This window comes from Babylonia areolata, chromosome 24 (assembly GCF_041734735.1).
Source record: "Babylonia areolata isolate BAREFJ2019XMU chromosome 24, ASM4173473v1, whole genome shotgun sequence".
Lineage (NCBI taxonomy): Eukaryota > Metazoa > Mollusca > Gastropoda > Neogastropoda > Buccinidae > Babylonia > Babylonia areolata.
The window spans coordinates 44,322,401-44,343,828 of NC_134899.1; the positions used below are offsets into that span (position 1 = coordinate 44,322,401).

At 44.9% G+C, this 21,428-nt stretch overlaps 1 protein-coding gene across 1 annotated transcript in view; it reads left to right on the plus strand.

Annotated features, from left to right (window-relative positions):
* Positions 1-1,138: 1,138 nt before the first annotated feature.
* The window catches only part of LOC143299060 (uncharacterized), a 90,572-nt gene continuing 70,282 nt past the window's right edge, over positions 1,139-21,428 (plus strand). Inside the window, exons 1-9 of the mRNA XM_076612160.1 lie at positions 1,139-1,373; positions 3,850-3,921; positions 6,729-6,799; positions 8,193-8,366; positions 10,571-10,711; positions 12,393-12,506; positions 16,412-16,566; positions 19,011-19,116; positions 19,405-19,552. Of these exons, the coding sequence (XP_076468275.1) occupies positions 1,285-1,373; positions 3,850-3,921; positions 6,729-6,799; positions 8,193-8,366; positions 10,571-10,711; positions 12,393-12,506; positions 16,412-16,566; positions 19,011-19,116; positions 19,405-19,552 (1,070 nt within the window). The 5' untranslated portion in view covers positions 1,139-1,284. The remainder of the gene's footprint in view (positions 1,374-3,849; positions 3,922-6,728; positions 6,800-8,192; positions 8,367-10,570; positions 10,712-12,392; positions 12,507-16,411; positions 16,567-19,010; positions 19,117-19,404; positions 19,553-21,428) is intronic.

Here is a 21,428-nt window from a genome sequence, read left to right on the forward strand (position 1 = left end):
CATGCATTTGACGTTTTTCCCGACAGTTTTCAAGTATATATATATATATATATATAATATCTCTCTATAAATATATGTATATGTATACATACATACATACATACACATCCATTCATTATTATCTATATATATTATATCTCTCTATATATCTATCAAATAGCCTCCAAGTAATACACACACACACACACACGCATATATATATATATATATATATATGCTTGTGTGTGTGTGTGTGTGTGTGTGCGTGTGTGTGTGCCTATCTATCTATCTATGTTACTTGAAGGCTGTCCGAGAAACGTCTAATTTCAGCAAACACTGGAACATTCATTGTGTGTCTGTGTCAATCCGGCAAGTGGGCAACTTACAGAATGTTATGTTTTTTTTTCCGGGTAAGGTTTCAGAAAAAAAACAACTATGTTGAGGGAGTGTGCAAATACGCGGGCTTTTATTGCCGTGAGGCGTGATTTATAACTGGGAATCATACCTCAGTCATTTGCACTGATATATGGTCAGTTAAACTAGATTGGTCATTACATTACGTTTTGGGTCTGAACCTTTTGGCAGACCGATTTAAAGGTATTCGAGGTTTTGTTGACTTGGTTCGCTAGATGTTTTTGAGCCGTTGGAACTTTACTTCTTTATGAATTTTTATATCTACATATTTCTATGAAAATGTAGTAATATATGACATTGGAGCCATTAGTAGATAAATGAATCTTGATGTCACATTTAAAAAAATATGAATGGAACGCTATCATACCGCCTGTAGTTAACGACACCGTTAATGATTACATTTTTTAAACATGTCGGTCTTGATGCGTTTCCTTGAAATACTACTTGCAGTAATGGTATCTTATTATGAGAGTCCATTTCTGCTTTTTTTAAATATCGCACCTACCATTGCATTACAACCTTATTACTTTAAACAGTGAACTCCCTATCCCCCTTTCCAGAACCGTGTAAACATGAGAGCTTTCTATAGATGTAGGGCCCACCAGATAATAACTCGTATTGTTTCTGATAAATATCTTGAAATTATATTCTAATCCATTATAGCTTATAGGTTAATCAGTTAATTTTGTTCATTCAATCATTTATGCATTTATTCAACACCACCTCCACTTGTCCAGCAGAAGACAGCCTACAGTGAAGGATCGGAGGCAGAAGGTTACAAAGAGGTGTGAGAAGGCAGCAGAGGGAGACCCCACGAGGGGTCAGAGGACAGCAGAAGGTCACCAAGAGGTGTGAAAGGGCAGCAGAAGGGGCAAAGGGCAGCAGCTGACCATGTCGTGGATACAGGCCGCTACATTGGTGTGCTTCACCCTCACCTTCCTCTCCCTCCTCCCCCTCTCCTCCCCTCTGCAGGCTGGAGCGTGAGTCAGTTCATCCTGTTCCCGTCTGTCCCCCACAGCCCCCCTCCCAGCCCCACGGCCCCCACCCCCCACCCCCATTTTGCACCTACACTCACCTTCTGATTATTCAAATTGGCACACACTTATCCCCATGTATGTACAGCCAGACCTACCCACCTACAGAGTAGCATTAATAGTCGACACCAGATAGACCACAATTCTGGGCAAGCATGTTCCACAGCTGCATGTTATGATTCACTTACAATGTTCTCACTTAAAACACACAAGAAGGAAAAGTCAATGCATCGTTCGTTCTGTGGTCGTCAGTATGCACATCATGCATAGTATTTGAATAGTGTTATAGAGATATTGTCACTGTGAGTCATGCCATCTACCGGTCACCTAGTTTTAAAGTGCTACCATCTGTCCACTACTAACACTCCTTTTTGGTCATAATTGTTTGCCGTAGTACAGAACGTAAACGTAACTAACTTTTCCTGTCAAAAAATACATAAAATTTCACAGGTTCTATCTCATCTCCAAGACAGCAACATTCTCAAACTTTTTAATCTGTGTACAGAACTGACTATAGTTCTGCACTGCTCTCCTGATGATAATGACATTCTTGCTGCCATAGATGATGACAGTGTTTCTGCATTCGCTCTCCTTGATCTGTCTGCCGCTTTCGACACAGCTGGCTGTTTTACCCTCCTCTTTGGGCATCAGAACTCTCGGAATATATGACTGTACTCAGATAGTTTGAATGGTATATTTCGTATCTGAAACAAAAAGTGCTTGACAAAAAACGTTATTCTGACCCTGTTAATCATGAGTATGGGGTCCCACAAGGCTACGCATTCAGTTGTATCCTTTTTGTTTTATTTAGAAGCCACGCCTTTATCTGATATGATTAATTATCACGCTTTGTCTTAACAAACTTTCAATGACGATACTCAACAATATAGTTGAGTGTGCAATGGGCTCAAATGGGAAAACTGGGACCACAGTCACCACGGATGCGACGTTGGGAGTGTTGCTCCAATTCCCTGACCAACACAGCACGAGTCTGCATGTCTCAACCTGATTGTCAATGGAATGTATTAAGAGAATACAGCCTTCTGAATTAGACATAAACTTTAATGGATCACCATAGCACCATTTTCATCACTTCCATCATCATTCATCAGCATCGAAATATGAAGGATACCACCACCACCAAAGTTGAATTTTTTGTTTGCTTGTTCGAAACTAATCTCACAACTTCAAAACAAACACGGATGTATCGTAATTAACTGCAACTTAGTAGCACAAATTGTCACATACCCCCCACCACACACACACAAAATAAAAAAAAGAAAAAAGAAAAGAAAAGAAAAGAAAGAAAAAAAAAACCCAGAAAAAAAGATTCAGAGAGATCCTTCTCTTCCTTGTTCTGTGAAGATCAACGTTGCTGACGTTTCTTTGTCTTCATCTCTCTACAGTCTAAGCATCCTGGATAAAAATTTTACATTCTAACAGTCAATTTATTTTCCATTTGTAAAGCAGCTTACTCGGAATAGCACAGGATCACCCATATCTATCTTTTGATGCAATAAAATTTCTTATCTGTTATTGTTCTGCAAACAATATATTACTTTTATTCATTACGACTTTGTAAGCCAAATTGTGAAATAGACCCCAATGAAATGAAAGTAAGGCCGTTTGCCTCGTCTTTACATCACCAAAGCGTTACCTTGTTATACCACTTCTTCGGAATTCTAGCTCTGTGTTCTGTTTTTCTGTTATTGATAATAACACTGTTCATGTGCACCTTTCTTTATTTCTCACAGTATTGCATTCTTTCAGGCCATTTTGATTGTTCATCTGATGCCAGACAGTTTCGAATTTCTTTTTCCAGAACTAAAACTTATGACCAAAGAGCCTTTTGATTTCATGCCCCCCTCTCATAAATTCACTTCCCAGAGAGTTTTCTTATGAATCATCATTATAGTTTCTTTTTCTTGTGCAATCCGGAGGGTACAACACCATGAAGAACAATCCCTTTTTTTTCAAAATATGTTTTGACGTTAGATCTCCCGACTGCTATCCTTTGGCAGTGTCAAGTATTTGCCAACACACGTTGGATTGCAGCCAGGATATCATCTGATCAATGAACAAAATTTGCAACCAAAACTGATGTGAAATATACATAAATATATCAGGAATGATGAGTAGTTTCATTCAGTATGATATTTCTTTAAAATGTCTGCTTTTTTCCGGTGTTTCTCGCTTTTCCTGTTTATGAATGTTATACTTTTTTCTGCATATCTTTCAGTGTTTTCCTTTCTTCGGATTTCTGTATAACATTGGTGTTATGGTGTAAACACGTGCATATTCACAGAGAAATCTGTTGTGATAAAAAGAAATACAAATACAAATATTCTTATATGTATTGTGTGCATACGCGCGCGCGCGTGTGTGTGTGTGTGGATAAACTGGTACTTCTGCTGTTTTTCAGGAACAACGTGGTATCCGTAACGACGTACTTTGCGCAGGCGTACACATATATAATCTGGTTTAACAAGTACAGGTGGGTGAACTACTATCTTTTTTGAATTATTCTTTTTATATATAGATTTTTATTATTTTTATATTTTTGTTTTGTCTATTTTTTAAAATAATTCTTTAAAAAAATATGTTCTATTTTTTGTTTTGGTACACTACTCAGCTCGCCCATGATGCACTAATAGTGTCCCCCTTCCCGCACGTATCCCTCTACACCTTTCTCTTTAAGGAGGGGTGGGTGGGTGTAAATGTGGAATGGTAGATGCGTCAACACTTGGCCACCACACCACCCCTGTACGCAGAACCGTAGTCCAGGAATCTGCCAGTCTATATGCCTGATTGCTTGTCTGTCGTTTCGCATGTTCGTGTGGCTCTTGTGATGTCCTTTGTGTCGTGTCAGTGTGAGCATGTACGGCATAATTTAGGAGGTGGAGAGTTGGTCTCGTGGTGATGCACCAGAGTAGACAGCGAGCGTCTATGGACTTACGGGCCGGGGTATTGACACTCCCACCCACGAAACATTGCGTGGTGGTCCGAGTGCTTGTCGTTCAGGTGAGACGGGACGACGCGCGCGCGTGTGTGTGTGTGTGTGTGTGTGTGTGTGTGCGTGCGCGCTGTGTGTGTGTGTGTGTGTGTCTGTGTGTGTGTGTGTGTGTGTGTGTGTGTGTGTGTGTGTGTGTGTGTGTGTGTGACAGTCAGTCAGTCGTGTTCGACAATGACCATCAGAACAGCAGAAGAAGAAACTGCTGTCCCAACTATTTGGGCTAGAATTTGATTACAATGGAGAGTGTCTTGCTCAAGTTACACCCCCACTCTCTCGACCAAGAGGGTTTAAGGACAGTCGGCGTTGGGATGGTTCCCAAAGGCCAACTAGCCCACAATTTCCCATTGCAATGGAGAAACCATTAATAATACAGCACTCACTTTGCTGTTGGCCCAGTTGTAAACTTATGTCAATCTGTGATATAAGCATATGCATGCACTCAAGGCCTGTGTGCGTTATAGATATTTATTTGTTTGATTGTTTGTTGTTTTTATTCAAGTAACGTGATTAGACCCATTCAATTCCATGGATGATAGGATGTTGTCCTAAAGGTTGTACAGATCACATTTAACTTCGATAATGAAGTAGAGAGAGACAGAGGTAGGGCGGCGATAGTGAGAGACAGATACGAGTCCGTTGTTTGTTGAATGTTGGCTTTAAGGGGAGTAAAACTGATCGTGCGTCTCATAGGCAAAGGTAAATAATTTCCTACAAAACTCGCTATTTTTTGTTGTTGTTCCAAACGACTTTGTCCTTATTTATCTGACTGACACGCACACGATTCAAGAACACTATTTGTTTACAGTATACACACTGAGAGCAATTGTGTAACGTTATTGTTGTGTAGGGGAGGGTTACTGGGGGAGGGTGGGTACTGGATGATAGGATAAGGGAAGTGCGTACTGGGAGGGGAGGGGAGGGGAGGGGCTACTAGGGATGGAGAAGATAAGGACTGAGCGTGGTAGAGTAGGACAGGTAGAGGGATTACAGGAGGGGGTGTAGAGTAGGACTGAAGGGGCACTTGGAGAGCAGAGTATACTGGTTGGGTAGAACAGGGAAGAGGGCATTAGTTTTGGGTTATGGGGATGGGGTGGAACAGAGGTCCTTGGGAGAGAGGGAGAGGGTAGGGTAGTATCCTGGGTAGAAGGCTGGGTGGGAGTGAGGTAGAATAGGAGTCCTAGAGAGAACTGGATTGAATTGAATAAATCTTATTTTCTGAGGGCAATAGAGTATACAAGACAATGCTTTTTTCATCCAGCCCTCGAAGGGGAACCTTTTAAAAATACAAAGGGGGATCATTATATCAACACAACATGCACATTATAATCATGGTTACATGAATGGTAATTTTGCATTTACAACACTACATCGCCAGAAGAGAATGAGAGGGGAGAGAAATTAAGGGGGAGATAGATAAATAGAGATAGAGATAGATAGATAGATAGATAGATAGATAGATAGATAGAGAGAGAGAGAGAGAGAGAGAGAGAGAGAGAGAGAGAGAGAGAGAGAGAGAGAGTACAAGACATGAAAATTAACTTGAATATACGTCAAGAGAGGGTTACCAAGGGGGTGGGTGGTTGGTAGGTGGGGCATCTGGGAAGCCAAATGTGTGTGGATTGACACTGTGCAACAGCTGACAATTTTTAGATCGACTTCATGCACTACAGACGAAGACAAATGTGTCAGCGACACCAGATACACTGTTGAACAAAACTGCGACATGCATGGTCTCCCGTGTCTTCCGAGGTGTGGCGAATCCATGATATTAGCGACTTCGTTTCCCATTGTGTCATTTGAAAAGACAGTGATGCAGGTATCATGATGACAGGTATTGCGGCCCTTCCTAAATCTGCGTGAATCGAGAGTATTGATTACTATCCTTTTGCTCTTCCAGACAGTTACAAATGCCGTCTTGCTAGTTTTTGATTCATGCATTGGCATTTCAAACAATTCTCTTTATTACTAACCCCCCACCCCCACCCCAGCGTTTTCAGAGCTTCCAAATGAGATGCTGCACAGCTGCTTTTTCATGTATGTATGATTACCTCCCGTATTTTGAGTGCGAAAACATGAATGCCTACAGCACACGGTTATCTGAGTCCCTACAACAGGGGTTATAGTGACTAAGTTACTACAAACAAATTATCTGTTGCAGTTTGTGATGGTGAAGCTGTTTATTTTCAAACGAAGGAGACATGTCGTTTGTTTCCAGTGACAGATCACCACTTCCACAGAGGCCAGTTTGCTGTGAAAATATGACAGTTACCAGCTTGTTTCTATTACAGAAAAGCGACAAGAACGAACCTTTACTGCCGGGAAAACTGGATCAGCACCGATGGCATCGCCTGTAACGAACGTAAGTGGTACAGGTCTGCAGTTCATTGTTGCAGGCAGTGACAGACATTTCATGATGGCATTTGATTGCTAGTGCGGGTTTACAGACAGTACTGGGCTTTGGGTGTGTAGATATAAACGCAGCAATAATAGGTAAGTGGTTGATGTTGTTTTTATGGTAACACTGAAGGGCGGAATTGCTGAGTGAAAGACAATGTGGAAGGGTAGCACTCTTGGTTTTATGACAACACTGAAATATGGAAGTGCACGTTAATATGCAGTCACACAGGGTGGAGGTCTTGGTTTTAGGTGGACTGAAGATACGTAGTGCTGGTTTGAGTACAGGACTGAAGGTGGAAACAAAGGTTTCCTGGCAGCACTGAGGTTGGTATTGTAGGTCTAAATGAAGTGCTGGAGATTGGTAGTGTAGATTTAATTGAAGTACTGGAGATTGGTAATGCAGGTTTAATTGAAGTACTGGAGATTGGTAATGTAGTTTTAATTGAAGTACTGGAGATTGGTAATGTAGTTTTAATTGAAATGCTGGAGATTGGTAATGCAGGTTTAATTGAAATACTGGAGATTGGTAATGCAGGTTTAATTGAAGTACTGGATATTGGTAGTGTAGTTTTAATTGAAGTACTGGAGATTGGTAATGCAGGTTTAATTGAAGTACTGGAGATTGGTAATGCAGGTTTAATTGAAGTACTGGAGATTGGTGATGCAGGTTTAATTGAAATACTGGAGATTGGTAATGCAGGTTTAATTGAAGTACTGGATATTGTTAGTGTAGATTTAACCGAAGTACTGGAAATTGGTAATGTAGGTTTAATTGAAATACTGGATATTGGTAGTGTAGATTTAACCGAAGTACTGGAAATTGGTAATGTAGGTTTAATTGAAGTACTGGAGATTGGTGATGTAGTTTTAATTCATGTTATTGGTATTGGTAGCTTAGGTTTAATTGAAATACTGGAGATTGGTAATGTAGGTTTAATTGAAGTACTGGGTATTAGTAGTGTAGGTTTAATTGAAATACTGGAGATTGGTCGTGTAAGTTTAAATGAAGTACTAAAGGTTGGTAGCGTAGGTTTAATTGAAGTACTGGGTATCGGTAGTGTAAGTTTAATTGAAGTACTGGGTATTGGTAGTGTAGGTTTACAGGCAGTACTGAAGATTGGTAATGTATGTTTACAGACACCACTGAAGATAGGCAGTGTAGGCTTACAGACATTAATTGGTATTGGCAGTGTGTGTTTACAGGCAGTACCGAAGATGGGTAATCCAGGTTCAAGGGCAAGCTTTAGGAACAATGTTGTTTGAGATGATTATGGTGACATAGTTGTGGTCAACAAGAATTGTGTGAAGAAAAGTGCCGCTGGCTCCTAAGACCCCCAGGCGATGTCTGTTTTCAGCGCTGTGTAACGGGAGGACCAACGCCCAGGGGGCGTGCAGGGACTACATTCCCAACAGTCACATCGTGTACCCCGGAGGTCACGTGCAAAGTTACCCGGAAGGGGTATGCACTTCCGCGCAGACGTGCACGTGCACCAAGACTGGCTTCTACAGCGGCGGTGGCGTCTGCAAGAGTGAGTGACTGTGAGCCAGTTCTGTGCACATACTGTTGTAAGAGGATGCTTCATAAACTTCTGTCTCTTGTGCTCAATAATGTTTTGTATCCCAGCTACGAGCTGATGTGTATTTCAGTGACAGTAATGACTTTCTAAACTCTGATTTGATGCTTACGTCTGTAATAGCACATCCACTGACTGTCTGAACTCTGACTTGATGGTCATATGTGTGACACTATTGGGTGACTGAATTCTGATCAAGGTGTCATGTCTGTGACAGTCCCACTGTACGAACTGTTAGCGATTGGCTTTTTGTGTAGCAACATTATTGTCATAACTAGGACCTCATGGCTGTGACTGGCTGAGAACTGATTACCTGAACTCTGACCTTGTGGCTGTGTGTGTAATTGTGGATCAACTGACCATCTGATTCGACGGTTATGTGTGTGCACCAGAAGTGACTGTAAAAACTGTGAGCTGATGGCCACATCTATAACAATACTGACTGTATGGACTGTTAGATGAAGGTCATATTTGTGACAGTAGATCTATTGATCGTTGAACTCTGAAGGTCATGTCATGTGTATAATAGTTCTTCACGTATCGGTCAGTGAAGTAACAGTGAACGAGATGGTAAAGCGGTTCATGGTGTAACAATGAACTCCAATCACAGAGGAATCACCCTGCCGTCAGTTCCAGGGAAGAATTTCATCAGGTTTACTCCAGAACGAATGAAAGGCGTGGTCGACCCCCAGTTCAGAGACCAGCAAGCAGGATTCCGGAAAAGGTGATCACGTGCGGACCAGACTGCCACCCTCTGTATCATCGTAGAGCAATCCCTGGAGTGAATGACGGTCATCCACGGTTCACAGTTCACCACAAACTTGTAGGTCAGGCCTGGTGTGATTCAAGAATGTCTCCTGTCTCCGTTCCTCTTCATACTTGTCAGATTATGAAGACATCCGTTCAACACATTAAAACGGAGTCCAACTGGCACTATGGAAGCAGCTTGGTGACCTGGACTTTGTTACTGATCTTTTCCTACTGTCCATCAACCCCCAGTATACACAGGACAAGACCACATTACTAGCGGACACCACATAACAAGTAGGCCACAGTATCTATAAGGAGAGGGCAAAGATCAGGTGAATGAATTGAAACAGTGTTGAGTCAGTCACACTCGAAGATAAAGCACTGAAAGAAGTGGAATCATTTACGTATTTTGGAAACAACATCGACAAGCAGGGTGACACAGATGTAGACGTCAAAGCAAGGATTGCCAAGGCCAGAGTCAGCCTTTATGCAACTCAAGAATACCCGGAGATCCAAAGTGCTGTCAAAACAAACTAAAACCCAGCTTTTCAATTCTCACATGATGACAGAGCTGCTGTATGATACCGAGACATGAAGGATGACAAACGCTACCTTCACCAGTGTGCAGATATTCATCAACAGCTGTCTGAGAAGAATCTTCCACGTCCACTGGCCTGACAAGATCAGCAACATCAACCTGCGGAAAAAGACAAAACAACTGCCAGCCGAAAGCAAAACTGGAAGAAGATGGGGATGGATAGGCACATGATAATGAAGCCAGTGCCACTCATCACCAGACATTCCCTGACAGAACCTCCAAGGGAAGAGAAAGAAAGGCCGATCGAGAAACACCCGGTGCAGATACCTCCAGGCAGACACCACGGAGATGGGCCTTACCTGTAGCCAGAGAGACAAAAGGCACAGGACAGGGGACTATGGGGGTCTTTTTGGCCACGAGCTCCGAAACAGTAGTTCATGTATAAGTGGTATAAAAGTGGATGACACACCAAAGTGATGCCAATGCCTTCGTTCACTGTGACACAGAAATATGCACAACGTCTACAGACCAGACACATATACCATGTCCTGCTGCTGCTGTTGTTGTTGCTGCTGCTGAATATGTTGATGAACAGTGTCCAGTACTGTTACACATTGTGACACAGAAAATTGCGTCGAGTCAGGGGATCAGATCTGTGTGCAGTGATGCTGCTGCTGATGTTGACGATGTGCAGTTTGCAGTGCCATCACTCACTGTGACATAGCAAAGTGCTTTATGTCAGGGAGTCACATCTGAGTGTAGTAATGATGATGATGAATATGATGATGATGGAGATGATGATGGTGATGATGATGAATATGAAGAAGAAGAAGAAGATGATGGTGATGATGACGATGAAGACGATGTGCAGTGTGCAGTGCCATCGCTCACTGTGACATGGAGAAGTGCACCACCAGTTGGGACCAGACCTGTGCGCGGTGTGAGGGCGTGGTTCAGGAGGTGGCGGGTCATCGCGCCTATGTGGCCTCTTCTGACAAGAGACTCTGCAACCGTACGTTTTACCTCTCTCCCCTTTGTTGGGTCAGGCTGTTGTCTGTTGTGTCTGCTGCTGTTGTGACAGCGGTTTGTGGTTTGCTTTGATTTTATTGATTTGACTGAAAGTCTGTTGACCCTGGGTGATAGCGCGCACGCGTGTGTGTGTATGTGTAAGAGGGACCAGTGACAATGTCAGCAACAGCAGTGAACTGCAAAAGTCTGCTAAGCAGATTAATTTTTTTCAGATCGGAGAATAGCATTTACAAAAGGGAAAGTGTTCGCTTATTAATGAATACGAGTGGATTTCACAGTGACAATGCTAATGCATACAAAGCATTTGTGATGGGGCATTGAATCTTAAAAGAATATTGGCGTATCAAATTTTCAGAATATCAGATTTTCAACGAGTTTAACCGGAGCTTTTAAACCAAGCTTGAAATTATTTTTTGGGTAGTCTTAAGTTTCTCTTTTAACATGATCCTTTTGCAACATCTCAAATAAAGAACTCATCTCGTGGGCAACCACCATCACAGTTTTTTTCTGATACTTTTCTTGTTACATTTTGTTTCCCTAATTTGTCTGCCACTTTGTTCCTTTATAGTCCACAAAGTGACTGCTGTTCCAGTTTTTAATGAGCATTGTCATTGCTATCCAGAGTAGACCAATGTCTGGCATGTATAATGAGATCAGCTTTATATCAATGCAATTCATGCCTGTCTTGCTACTTCGTTTGTTGCTCTAGTCCTTGCTGGTGCAGTTTTTGTTTTTGCTGGCGGTGACAATGATGGTGATGATTTTGATGATTTGTTGATTGCTGATATGTGTTGACAGTTTCAGTTTGTCAAGGTGTCTTTGCGTTTGGACACCCCATCCATGTGCAAGAGAGACGCCTGACCAGCAGCATAACCCAACGCGCTTTGGGAGCCTTGAGTGCATGCAAATATAATTGTGTACCTATCAGAGGGGATTTCTTCTTCAGAATTTGCCAGAGGACAACACTTTCTTTGCCATGGGTTATTTTTTCAGTGCGCCATGTGTGTGGTTCGCACGGGACCTCGTTTTATCGTATCGTCCGAATGACTAGACGCTCAGTTTGATTGTCCAGTCAAACTTTGGAGAAACATTTGACAGTTATAAAGGACGCGTGGTTATGACTTTCACAGCGAACTTAAGGACGGATTATGTAGTTATGACTTTTACAAGGGATTTTATGAAGGACTCAGTGGTTATGACTTTTACAAGGGATTTTAAAAAGGACTCTATGGTTATGATGATTGTACCACGACGTGTGTTGACAAAGTATTGACAGTTACAAAGCACTCTGTGGTCGTGACTGAATGTGATGGTGATTGTACAAAGACTTTCACAAGGGAGTTAATCAACGATAATAAGACAACGAGGAAGAAGAGGACAGGTTTTGGACACGGGGAAATGACGAAGACTGTGTGATGGACATCGTTGACAACGACGACGACGACGACGACGACGATGACAACGATGACAATGATGATGAAGATGACGATGATGATGATAATGGTAGTGGTGGCGAGGACGGTGGTGACGATGACAACGGTGTTGATGACGATGATAATGATGATGGTGATGGTTGTGGTGAGGACGGTGGTGACGATAACGATGATGATGATGATGGTAGTGGTGATGAGGACAGTGACGATGACGAAGGTGTGTGTCCCCAGAGGCCTGCTCATGGCGGTCGGACAGCACGAGGTGCTACCCTGGAACCTGTGCCAACGAACTGGCTTCCCAGTGTTCCTGCACCTCGGGCTTCTCTGGAAAACACTGTCAGACCAGTACGTCTGTGTTTTATCACTGTCCTTGTCCTCCATGAGATGGTGATGGTGGTGACGGTGATGGTGATGATGATGATTATGGTGATGATGACGGTGATGGTGGTGGTGATGATGATGGTGATGGTGGTGGTGTTTTAGATGATGGTGGTGTTGATGGTGGGGGTGATGGTGATGGTGATGTTGATGATGGTGGTGCTGGTGGTGCTGCTGCTGCTGATGGTGGTGGTGATGATGATGATGGTGGTGATGTTGATGATGTCGATGGTAGTGGTGGTGGTAATGATGGTGATGATGGTGGTGGCAGTGGTAGTGATGATGATGTTGATGATAATGATGAGGATGATGAGGATGATGATGATGATTATTGTGAATCCTATAATGATGATGAGTGTTCCTTTCCACAGACGTTTTGATCTGCAGTTATCTGTAGTCAACCTGTTGAATGGGCACTTCCGCTTCTAAATGACGTATTAAATGGATACTTCCATCCCCACACTCGATGTCATGTAATGAGCACTTCTAACCCGCAATTCTGGTCATGTAATGGACACTTCTACCCTGCAATTCTGGTCATATAATGGGCACTTCCACCTCCACCAACAGTCGTGTAATAGGCACTTCAACACCACATTCTAGTCATGTAATGGGCACTTACGCCCCACAATTCTAGTCATGTAATGGGCACTTCCACATCACATTTCTAGTCATGTAAAGGGCACGTCTAGACCACAAGTCTAGTCAAGTAATAAGCACTTCCACCACTCAATTCTAGTCATGTAACGGGCACTTCCACACCACAATTCTAGTCATGTAATGGGCACTTCCACCCCTCAATTCTAGTCATGTAATGGGTACTTCCACCCCTCAATTCTAATCTAGTCACGTAATGGGTACTTACACCCCTCAATTCTAGACATGTAAAAGGCGCTTCAACACCACATTTCTAGTCATGTAGTGGGCATTTACGCCCCACAATTCTAGTCATGTAAAGGGCACTTCAATTCAACACCACAATTCCAGTCATGTAATGGGTACTTCTACACCACAAGTCTAGTCATGTATTGGGCACTTACCCCCCCACTCCACCCCCCGTAATTCTATTCATGTAATGGGCATTTAAACCGCTCAATTCTAGTCTGGTCATGTAATGGGCACTTACACCCCTCAATTCTAGTCATGTGATGGGCACTTAAACACCACAATTCTAGTAATGTGATGGGCACTTCCACCCCTCAATTCTAGTAATGTAATGGGCACTTACACCCCGCAATTCTAGTCATGTAATGGGCAGTTCCACTCCTCAATTCAGGTCATGTAATGGGCACTCACACCCCTCAATTCTCGTCATATAATGGGAACTTCCATCACTCAATTTCAGTCATGTAATGGGCACTTCCACTACTCAACTCAGGTCATGTAATGGGCACTCACATCCCTCAATTCTCGTCATATAATGGGCACTTCCACCACTCAATTCTAGTCATGTATTGGACACTTCCACCCCGAAATTCTGGCCATGTAATGGACACTTACACTCCACAATACTAGTCATGCAACGGGCACTTCCACACCACACCACAATTCTAGTCATGTAAAGGTCACTTCCACACCACAATTCGTCATAAAAAGGGCACTTCAATACCACAATTCCAGTCATGGAATGGGCACTTAACCCCCTTAATTTTGGTCATGTAAGGGGCACTTAACCCCGCCCCCATAATTCTAGTCATGTAAGGGGCATTTAAACACATCAATTCTAGTCATGTAATGGGCACTTCCACCCCTCAATTCTAGTCATGTAATGGGTACTTCCATCCGTCAATTCTAGTATTGTAATGTGCACGTACACCCCTCAATTCTAGTAATGTAATGGGCACGTAAACCCACCAATTCTAGTAATGTAATGGGCACTTACACCCCGTAATTCTAGTCATGTAACGGGCACTCACACCCCTGATTTGTTGTAATATAATGGGCACTCACATCCATCAATTCTCGTCATATAATGGGCACTTCCACCCCTCAATTCTTGTCATGTAACGGGCACTTAAACACCTCAATTCTAGTCATATGATGCGTACTTCCACCCCTCAATTCTAGTCATGTAATGGGCACTTCCATCCTTCAATTGTAGTAATGTAATGGGCACGTACACCCCTCAATTCTAGTAATGTAATGGGCACTTACACCCCGCAATTCTAGTCATGTAATGCGCAGTTCCACCCCTCAAATCAGGTCATGGGCATTCACACCCCTGAATTCTAGTCATGTAATGGGCTCTCACATCTAGTCATGTAATGGGCTCTCAGTTCTTGTCATATAATGGGCACTTAGACCCCTCAATGCTAGTCATATAATGGGCACTTCCACACCACAATTCTAGTCATGTAGTGGACACTTCCACCCCTCAATTCTAGTCATGTAATGGGCACATCCACCTCCACCGACATTCGTGTAATGGACACTTCCACACCACAATTCTAGTCATGTCATGGGCATTTACACCCCGTAATTCCAGTCATGTAATGTGCACTTCCACGCCACAATTCTAGTCATGTAATGAGCACTTCCACACCACAATTCTAGTCATGTAATAGGCACTTACAGCCCACAATTCTAGTCATGTAATAGGCACTTACAGCCCACAATTCTAGTCATGTAATGGGCACTTTAACCCCTCAATTCTAGTCTGGTCATGTAATAGACACTTACACCCCTCAATTCTTGTCATGTAATGGGCACTTCCATCCCGAAATTCTGGTCATGTAATGGACATTCCACCCCTCAATTCTAGTCATGTAATGGGCACTTCCACCTCTTAATTCTAGTCATGTATTGGACACTTTCACCCCTCAATTCAGGTCGTGTAATGGGCACCTCCACCCCGCAATTCTAGTCATGTAATGGGCACTTACACCTCGCAGTTCTAGTCTGGTCATGTAATGGGCACTTACACCCCTCAATTCTAGTCATATACCGGGCTCTCACATCCCACAATACTAGTCATGTAATGGGCACTTACACCTCTCAATTCTAGTCATGTACCGGGCACTTACACCCCGCAATGCTAATAATGTAATGGGCACTTACACCTCCACTGACGGTCGCGTAATGGGCACTTCCGCTTCTCATTGACGCGTGAAATGGGTACTTCAATCCCCACGATTACTCTTGTGTAATGGGCAAATCTACCCCACAACTAGTCACATAGTGGGCACTTGTCATGGGCACGTATGCATGACTGTCACGAAATAGGAAAAAAATGGAGGCTACTACAGTGATGTGTGTGTTTTCGTTGTGTTTTGTTCGTTTTTCGTTTTCCGTTTTTCTTTTGTTTCTTCTTCTTCTGCGTTTGTGGGCTGCAACTCCCACGTTCACTCGTATGTACTCGAGTGGGCTTTTAGTGTATGACCGTTTTTACCCCGCCATGTAGGCAGCCATACTCCGCTTTCGGGAGCGTGCATGCTGGGTATGTTCTTGTTTCCATAACCCACCGAACGCTGATATGGATTACAGGATCTTTAACGTGTGTATTTAATCTTCTGCTTGCGTATACACACGAAGGGGGTTCAGGCACTAGCAGGTCTGCCCATATGTTGACCTGGGAGATCGGAAAAATCTTCACCCTTCACCCACCTGGCGCTGTCACCGAGATTCGAACCCGGGGCCCTCAGGTTGGAAGTCCAACGCTTCAACCACTCGGCTGTTGCCCCCGTTGTTCTGTTTAGAAGTTAATTCTTCTCTTTAGCCCCTCTGTGGGGCGAGGGCTGGATGTGAATAAAGGCATGTTCCTAACTAATGTACAACCTTCGCCAACAAAGAATTTGATTTAAAAAGCGTGTTCCTTGCTCTCAATTACCTTTCATAAATGAAGCGTTTGACATGACTCAGCTTGACTTTGGCAGTGACGGCCGGACCGAGCATCGTGTTCAACGAAGTGAAACTGCTGACTGCTGACGGCAGCACAGTCATCGCTCCGCCAGACGTCAACCAGGGACCCAGCCAGACCCAGAACGACATGTGGACCAACATCCTCAGCCCTGACCAGCTCTACTACAAGGTGACACACCTGACCGGGGCACCCGCCAACTAAATCGATAAAGATGTCAATCAATCAATCAGTCAGTAAATCAGTCGATCAATCAATCAATCATTCATTCATTCAGTCAGTCAAACAAACAACCAACTAACCAATCAATCAATCAAATAAATAATAATTTGTAAAAAAAAAAGTATATGAAATGAATAACAGGTAAAGAGATGGGTGGAACGCTAACAGGAGCTCTATTCAAGAGAGAACATTGTTGCAGACGCATCAGTGGAGAGCACCCCCAACCTCGCTGTCATGGAAGAACTCGACTTCCCCCCCACCCCCTTTCTGAAGAGCAACTCAGCAAGGCCATCGACTCTCTCGCCTGTGGCAAAGCTCCAGGAAAAGATGGCATCCCACTTGTAGTCATCAAGGCTGGAAAAAGGACCGTGCTACTCCACCACCTGCACCAGCTGCTGCTGCAGTGCTTGGAAGAAGGGACTGTACCCCAGGAGATGCGTGACGCCAACATCATCACTCTGTACAAGAAAAGGGTGATCGCAGCGACTGCAACAACTACCTCGGAATCTCCCTCCTCGATATCGTTGGGAAAGCCTTTGCCCGTGTAGTCCTGAGCAGACTGCAGCCACTTGCTGAACGCGTATACCCTGAGGCACAGTGCGGATTCAGAGCTGGAAGATCAACAATCGACATGGTCTTCTCCTTGCGACAGCTGCAGGAGAAATACCGGGAGCAGAGACGGCCACTATATGTCACATTCATCGACCTGACAAGGCCTTCGACCTGGTCAGCAGAAAAACCCTCTTCACATTGCTACAGAAGATTGGATGTCCCCCCAAGCTCCTGAGGGTGATCACGTCTTTTCATGAAGACATGCATGGCACCGTTCAGCATGATGGATGTTCCTCTGATCCATTCCCAATCACGAGCAGGGTGAAGCAATGCTGTGTGATGGCCCCAACACTCTTCGGCGTCTTCTTCTTACTGCTGCTGTCCTATGCCTTCAGCCAGTTGGAGGACGGAGTGTACCTCCACACCAGAACCGATGGCAGTCTCTACAACCTGGCCCGCCTTCACGCTAAAACCAACGTGCGACAGGTTCTCATGCGCGAGATGCTTTTCGCAGACGACGCAGCTCTGACAACTCAATATGAGGAGGCACTCCAGCGACTCATCAACCGCTTCACCCAAGAATGCATAGAGTTTGGCTTGACAATCAGCCCGAAGAAGACTAACGTCATGGGCCAGGACGTGACCAGCACCCCAAGCATCTCAATTGGTGACTTCACACTCGAGGTCGTGGAGGACTTCACATACCACGGCTCCACCATCTCCAGTAGCCTCTCCCTGGACGCCGAACTCAACAAGGGGATTGGCAAAGCAGCTACTGCCATGGCCCGCCTGGCAAAGAGGGTTTGGGACAATCCCATGTTGACCATCAACACAAGAATGCAGGGGTACCTAACCTGTGTGCTCAGCACTCTGCTCTACGGCAGCGAGACATGGACCCTCTACTCTCGCCAAGAACGCAGGCTCAAAACATTTCACCTGCGCAACCTCAGAAGAATTCTAAGAAAGTCCTTGACCAGGCAAGCATCTCCAGCATGTTTGTACTCCTGACCCAGCGCCGTCTGCTGTGGCTCGGCGACGTCAGACGAATGGATGGCAGGCGAATTCCCAAGGACATCCTTTATGGTGAGCTCGCCACTGGATCCAGACCCGCAGGAAGACCTGTCCGACGCTACAGGGACGTCTGCAAACGAGACATGAGGGCAGGCGACACGGACCCAGCAGGCTTGGAGGCGGTGGCTGAAGACCGCAACAGCTGGATAAGGACCGTGAAGGTATGTGTCTAGAGGAGCGAGGAGAAGAGAGAACAGCACTGGGAAGAGGGAAGCGAGTGCAGACGGCAGAGGGCAGAATCCGTACCCCCTGAGTCACAGGGCGCGACTTTCACCTGCGACAGCTGCAACAGAGCCTGCCTATCCAGAATCGGACTGTACAGCCACAGCAGACGCCGCAACTCAGCAACTTGACTGAACCAGGCGCAGAGTTCCATTGTCTCCCGAGACAGACGGACGCCAACAACAACAACAAAGTAGTTTACGTTACGGCCATTGCGGTACTGACAAATGATCAATCAGTCAATCGAAAATCCTGAGACACTGAAACACCGATAAAGAATTATACAATCTGACCAGTTTGACATGTATGTTTACAGGGTCCAGTCCACACAGTGTTTGATTTTTTTCCTGTCCATCATAGTGTTGCCTAACTAAACATGCAGACATGCACTGGTCCCCCCCCCGCGCCCCCCCCCCCCCCTTTTTTTTTTTTTACATATATTATTATTATTATTATTTCAATATCATATGTTGTTGCATGGATGCTTTTATTTTATCTCTTTTGTTTCAAGGCAAAACTAGAAACCAACAGACTTCTTTATGTTGAAGATGGAAACCCAGTTCATCCCCAACGCACCTGCGTACCATGCTTTTGTGACTGATGCCAAGATCGGCGTCACTGGTGGAAAGATTGTTCTGGAGTCAAAAGACAGCAGTGAGTCTCTGTTTCTGACGCTCTCTCTCTCTCTCTCTCTCTCTCTCTCTCTCTCTCTCTCTCTCTCTCTCTCTCTCTCTCTCTCTCACTTTCTCTCTGTGTGCCTATCTCTGTCTCTCTCCTTTTCTTTTTCTGTCTCTTTTTTTTTCATGGCATTTGGCTTGCTTCCACCCCCCTCTGTCTCTCTTTCTTTACCATGCATGTCTGGGAAGGTGAGCTGTTCTGGATGGCTGCGTTTTTAGCGGCGTTGGTTAATTACACCCTCAACACCCATGGCCATGCGGACAGGTGGGTGGAGTCTGGGGTCCCCACTGACCATGACGTGTGGAGGGGCCAGCCAGTACGTCCCGGAACGGAACATGTTCACCTGCCAGGACTATCTGTCAAGTGCTCACCTGGCCTCCAGCCTGCAGTTTCCCTTTCAGCACGGACACAGGTCACGTGGTGTGGGGTGGTGTGGAGTGGTGTGGTACGGTTGGGTGTGGGTGTGTTTGTGGTTGTGGTGTGCTGTGGTGTGGTCTGGTCTGGTACGGTTGGGTGTGGGTGTGTTTGTGGGTGTGTTTGTGGTTGTGGTGTGGTGTGGTACGGTTGGGTGTGGGTGTGTTTGTGGGTGTGTTTGTGGTTGTGGTGTGGTGTGGTACGGTTGGGTGTGGGTGTGTTTGTGGGTGTGTTTGTGGTTGTGGTCTGGTCTGGTACGGTTGGGTGTGGGTGTGGGTGTGTTTGTGGTTGTGGTTGTGGTGTGGTGTGGTGTGGTGTGGTACGGTTGGGTGTGGATGTGTTTGTGGTTGTGGTTGTGGTGTGGTGTGGTGTGGTACGGTTGGGTGTGGGTGTGTTTGTGGTTATGGTGTGGTGTGGTGTGGTACGGTTGGGTGTGGGTGTGTTTGTGGTTGTGGTGTGGTGTGGTGTGGTGTGGTGTGGTGTGGTACGGTTGGGTGTGGGTGTGTTTGTGGTTGTGGTGTGGTGTGGTGTGGTGTGGTGTGGTGTGGTACGGTTGGGTGTGGGTGTGTTTGTGGTTGTGGTGTGGGGTGGGGTGGTGTGGTGTGGTACGGTTGGGTGTGGGTGTGTTTGTGGTTGTGGTGTGGTGTGGTGTGGTGTGGTGTGGTACGGTTGGGTGTGGGTGTGTTTGTGGTTGTGGTGTGGTGTGGTGTGGTGTGGTGTGGTGTGGTACGGTTGGGTGTGGGTGTGTTTGTGGTTGTGGTGTGGGGTGGGGTGGTGTGGTGTGGTACGGTTGGGTGTGGGTGTGTTTGTGGTTGTGGTGTGGTGTGGTGTGGTGTGGTGTGGTACGGTTGGGTGTGGGTGTGTTTGTTGTTGTGGTTTCGTTTATCGTTTCGTTTATTTATTCATAGTCTGCTCATCTAAGATGATGATATTAGACTTGTTGTGGTGTAGTGTGGATATGGTGTGGTGTGGCTGTGGTGTGGTTGTGGTTGTGGTTGTGGTGTGGTGTAATGGGGTTGGAGTGTGGTGTGGTCTGGTCTGGTACGGTTGTGGTGTGTGGGTGTGGGTGTGGTTGTGGTTGTGGTGTGGTGTGGTGTGGTATGGTTGTGGTGTGGTGTGGTGTGGTGTGATTGTGGTACGATTTGGTATGGCGCTGTTTGGTTGTGATATATGGCGTGTTGTAGTGTGGTGTGGTGTGTTTTGATATGGTTTTGTGTAGTGTGGTGTAATTGTGGTGTGGTGTAGTTGTGGTGTGGTGAGATGTGTAGTAGAGTGTGGTGTGAGTGGTATGGAATGGTATTGTGTGGTGTTTAGTGCAGTGTGTGATGTGGTGTGGTGTGTGGTGGTATGGTGTGGCATGGTGTAATATGGTTTGGTATGGTGTACTGTGATGTGGTGTGGTGCGTGGTGGTATGGTGTGGCATGATGTAATATGGTTTGGTATGGTGTACTGTGACGTGGTGTGGTGTGTGGTGGTATGGTGTGGCATGGTGTAATATGGTTTGGTATGGTATACTGTGATGTGGTGTGGTGTGTGGTGGTATGGTGTGGCATGATGTAATATGGTTTGGTATGGTGTACTGTGATGTGGTGTGGTGTGTGGTGGTATGGTGTGGCATGATGTAATATGGTTTGGTATGGTATACTGTGATGTGGTGTGGTGTGTGGTGGTATGGTGTGGCATGATGTAATATGGTTTGGTATGGTATACTGTGATGTGGTGTGGTGTGTGGTGGTATGGTGTGGCATGATGTAATATGGTTTGGTATGGTATACTGTGATGTGGTGTGGAGTGCTCTGAAGGTAAAAGCGGTGGAAGGACAGGATTAGGCCCCGCCTTCCGTTGCCAAACCCCGTACACAGTGAACATGAAT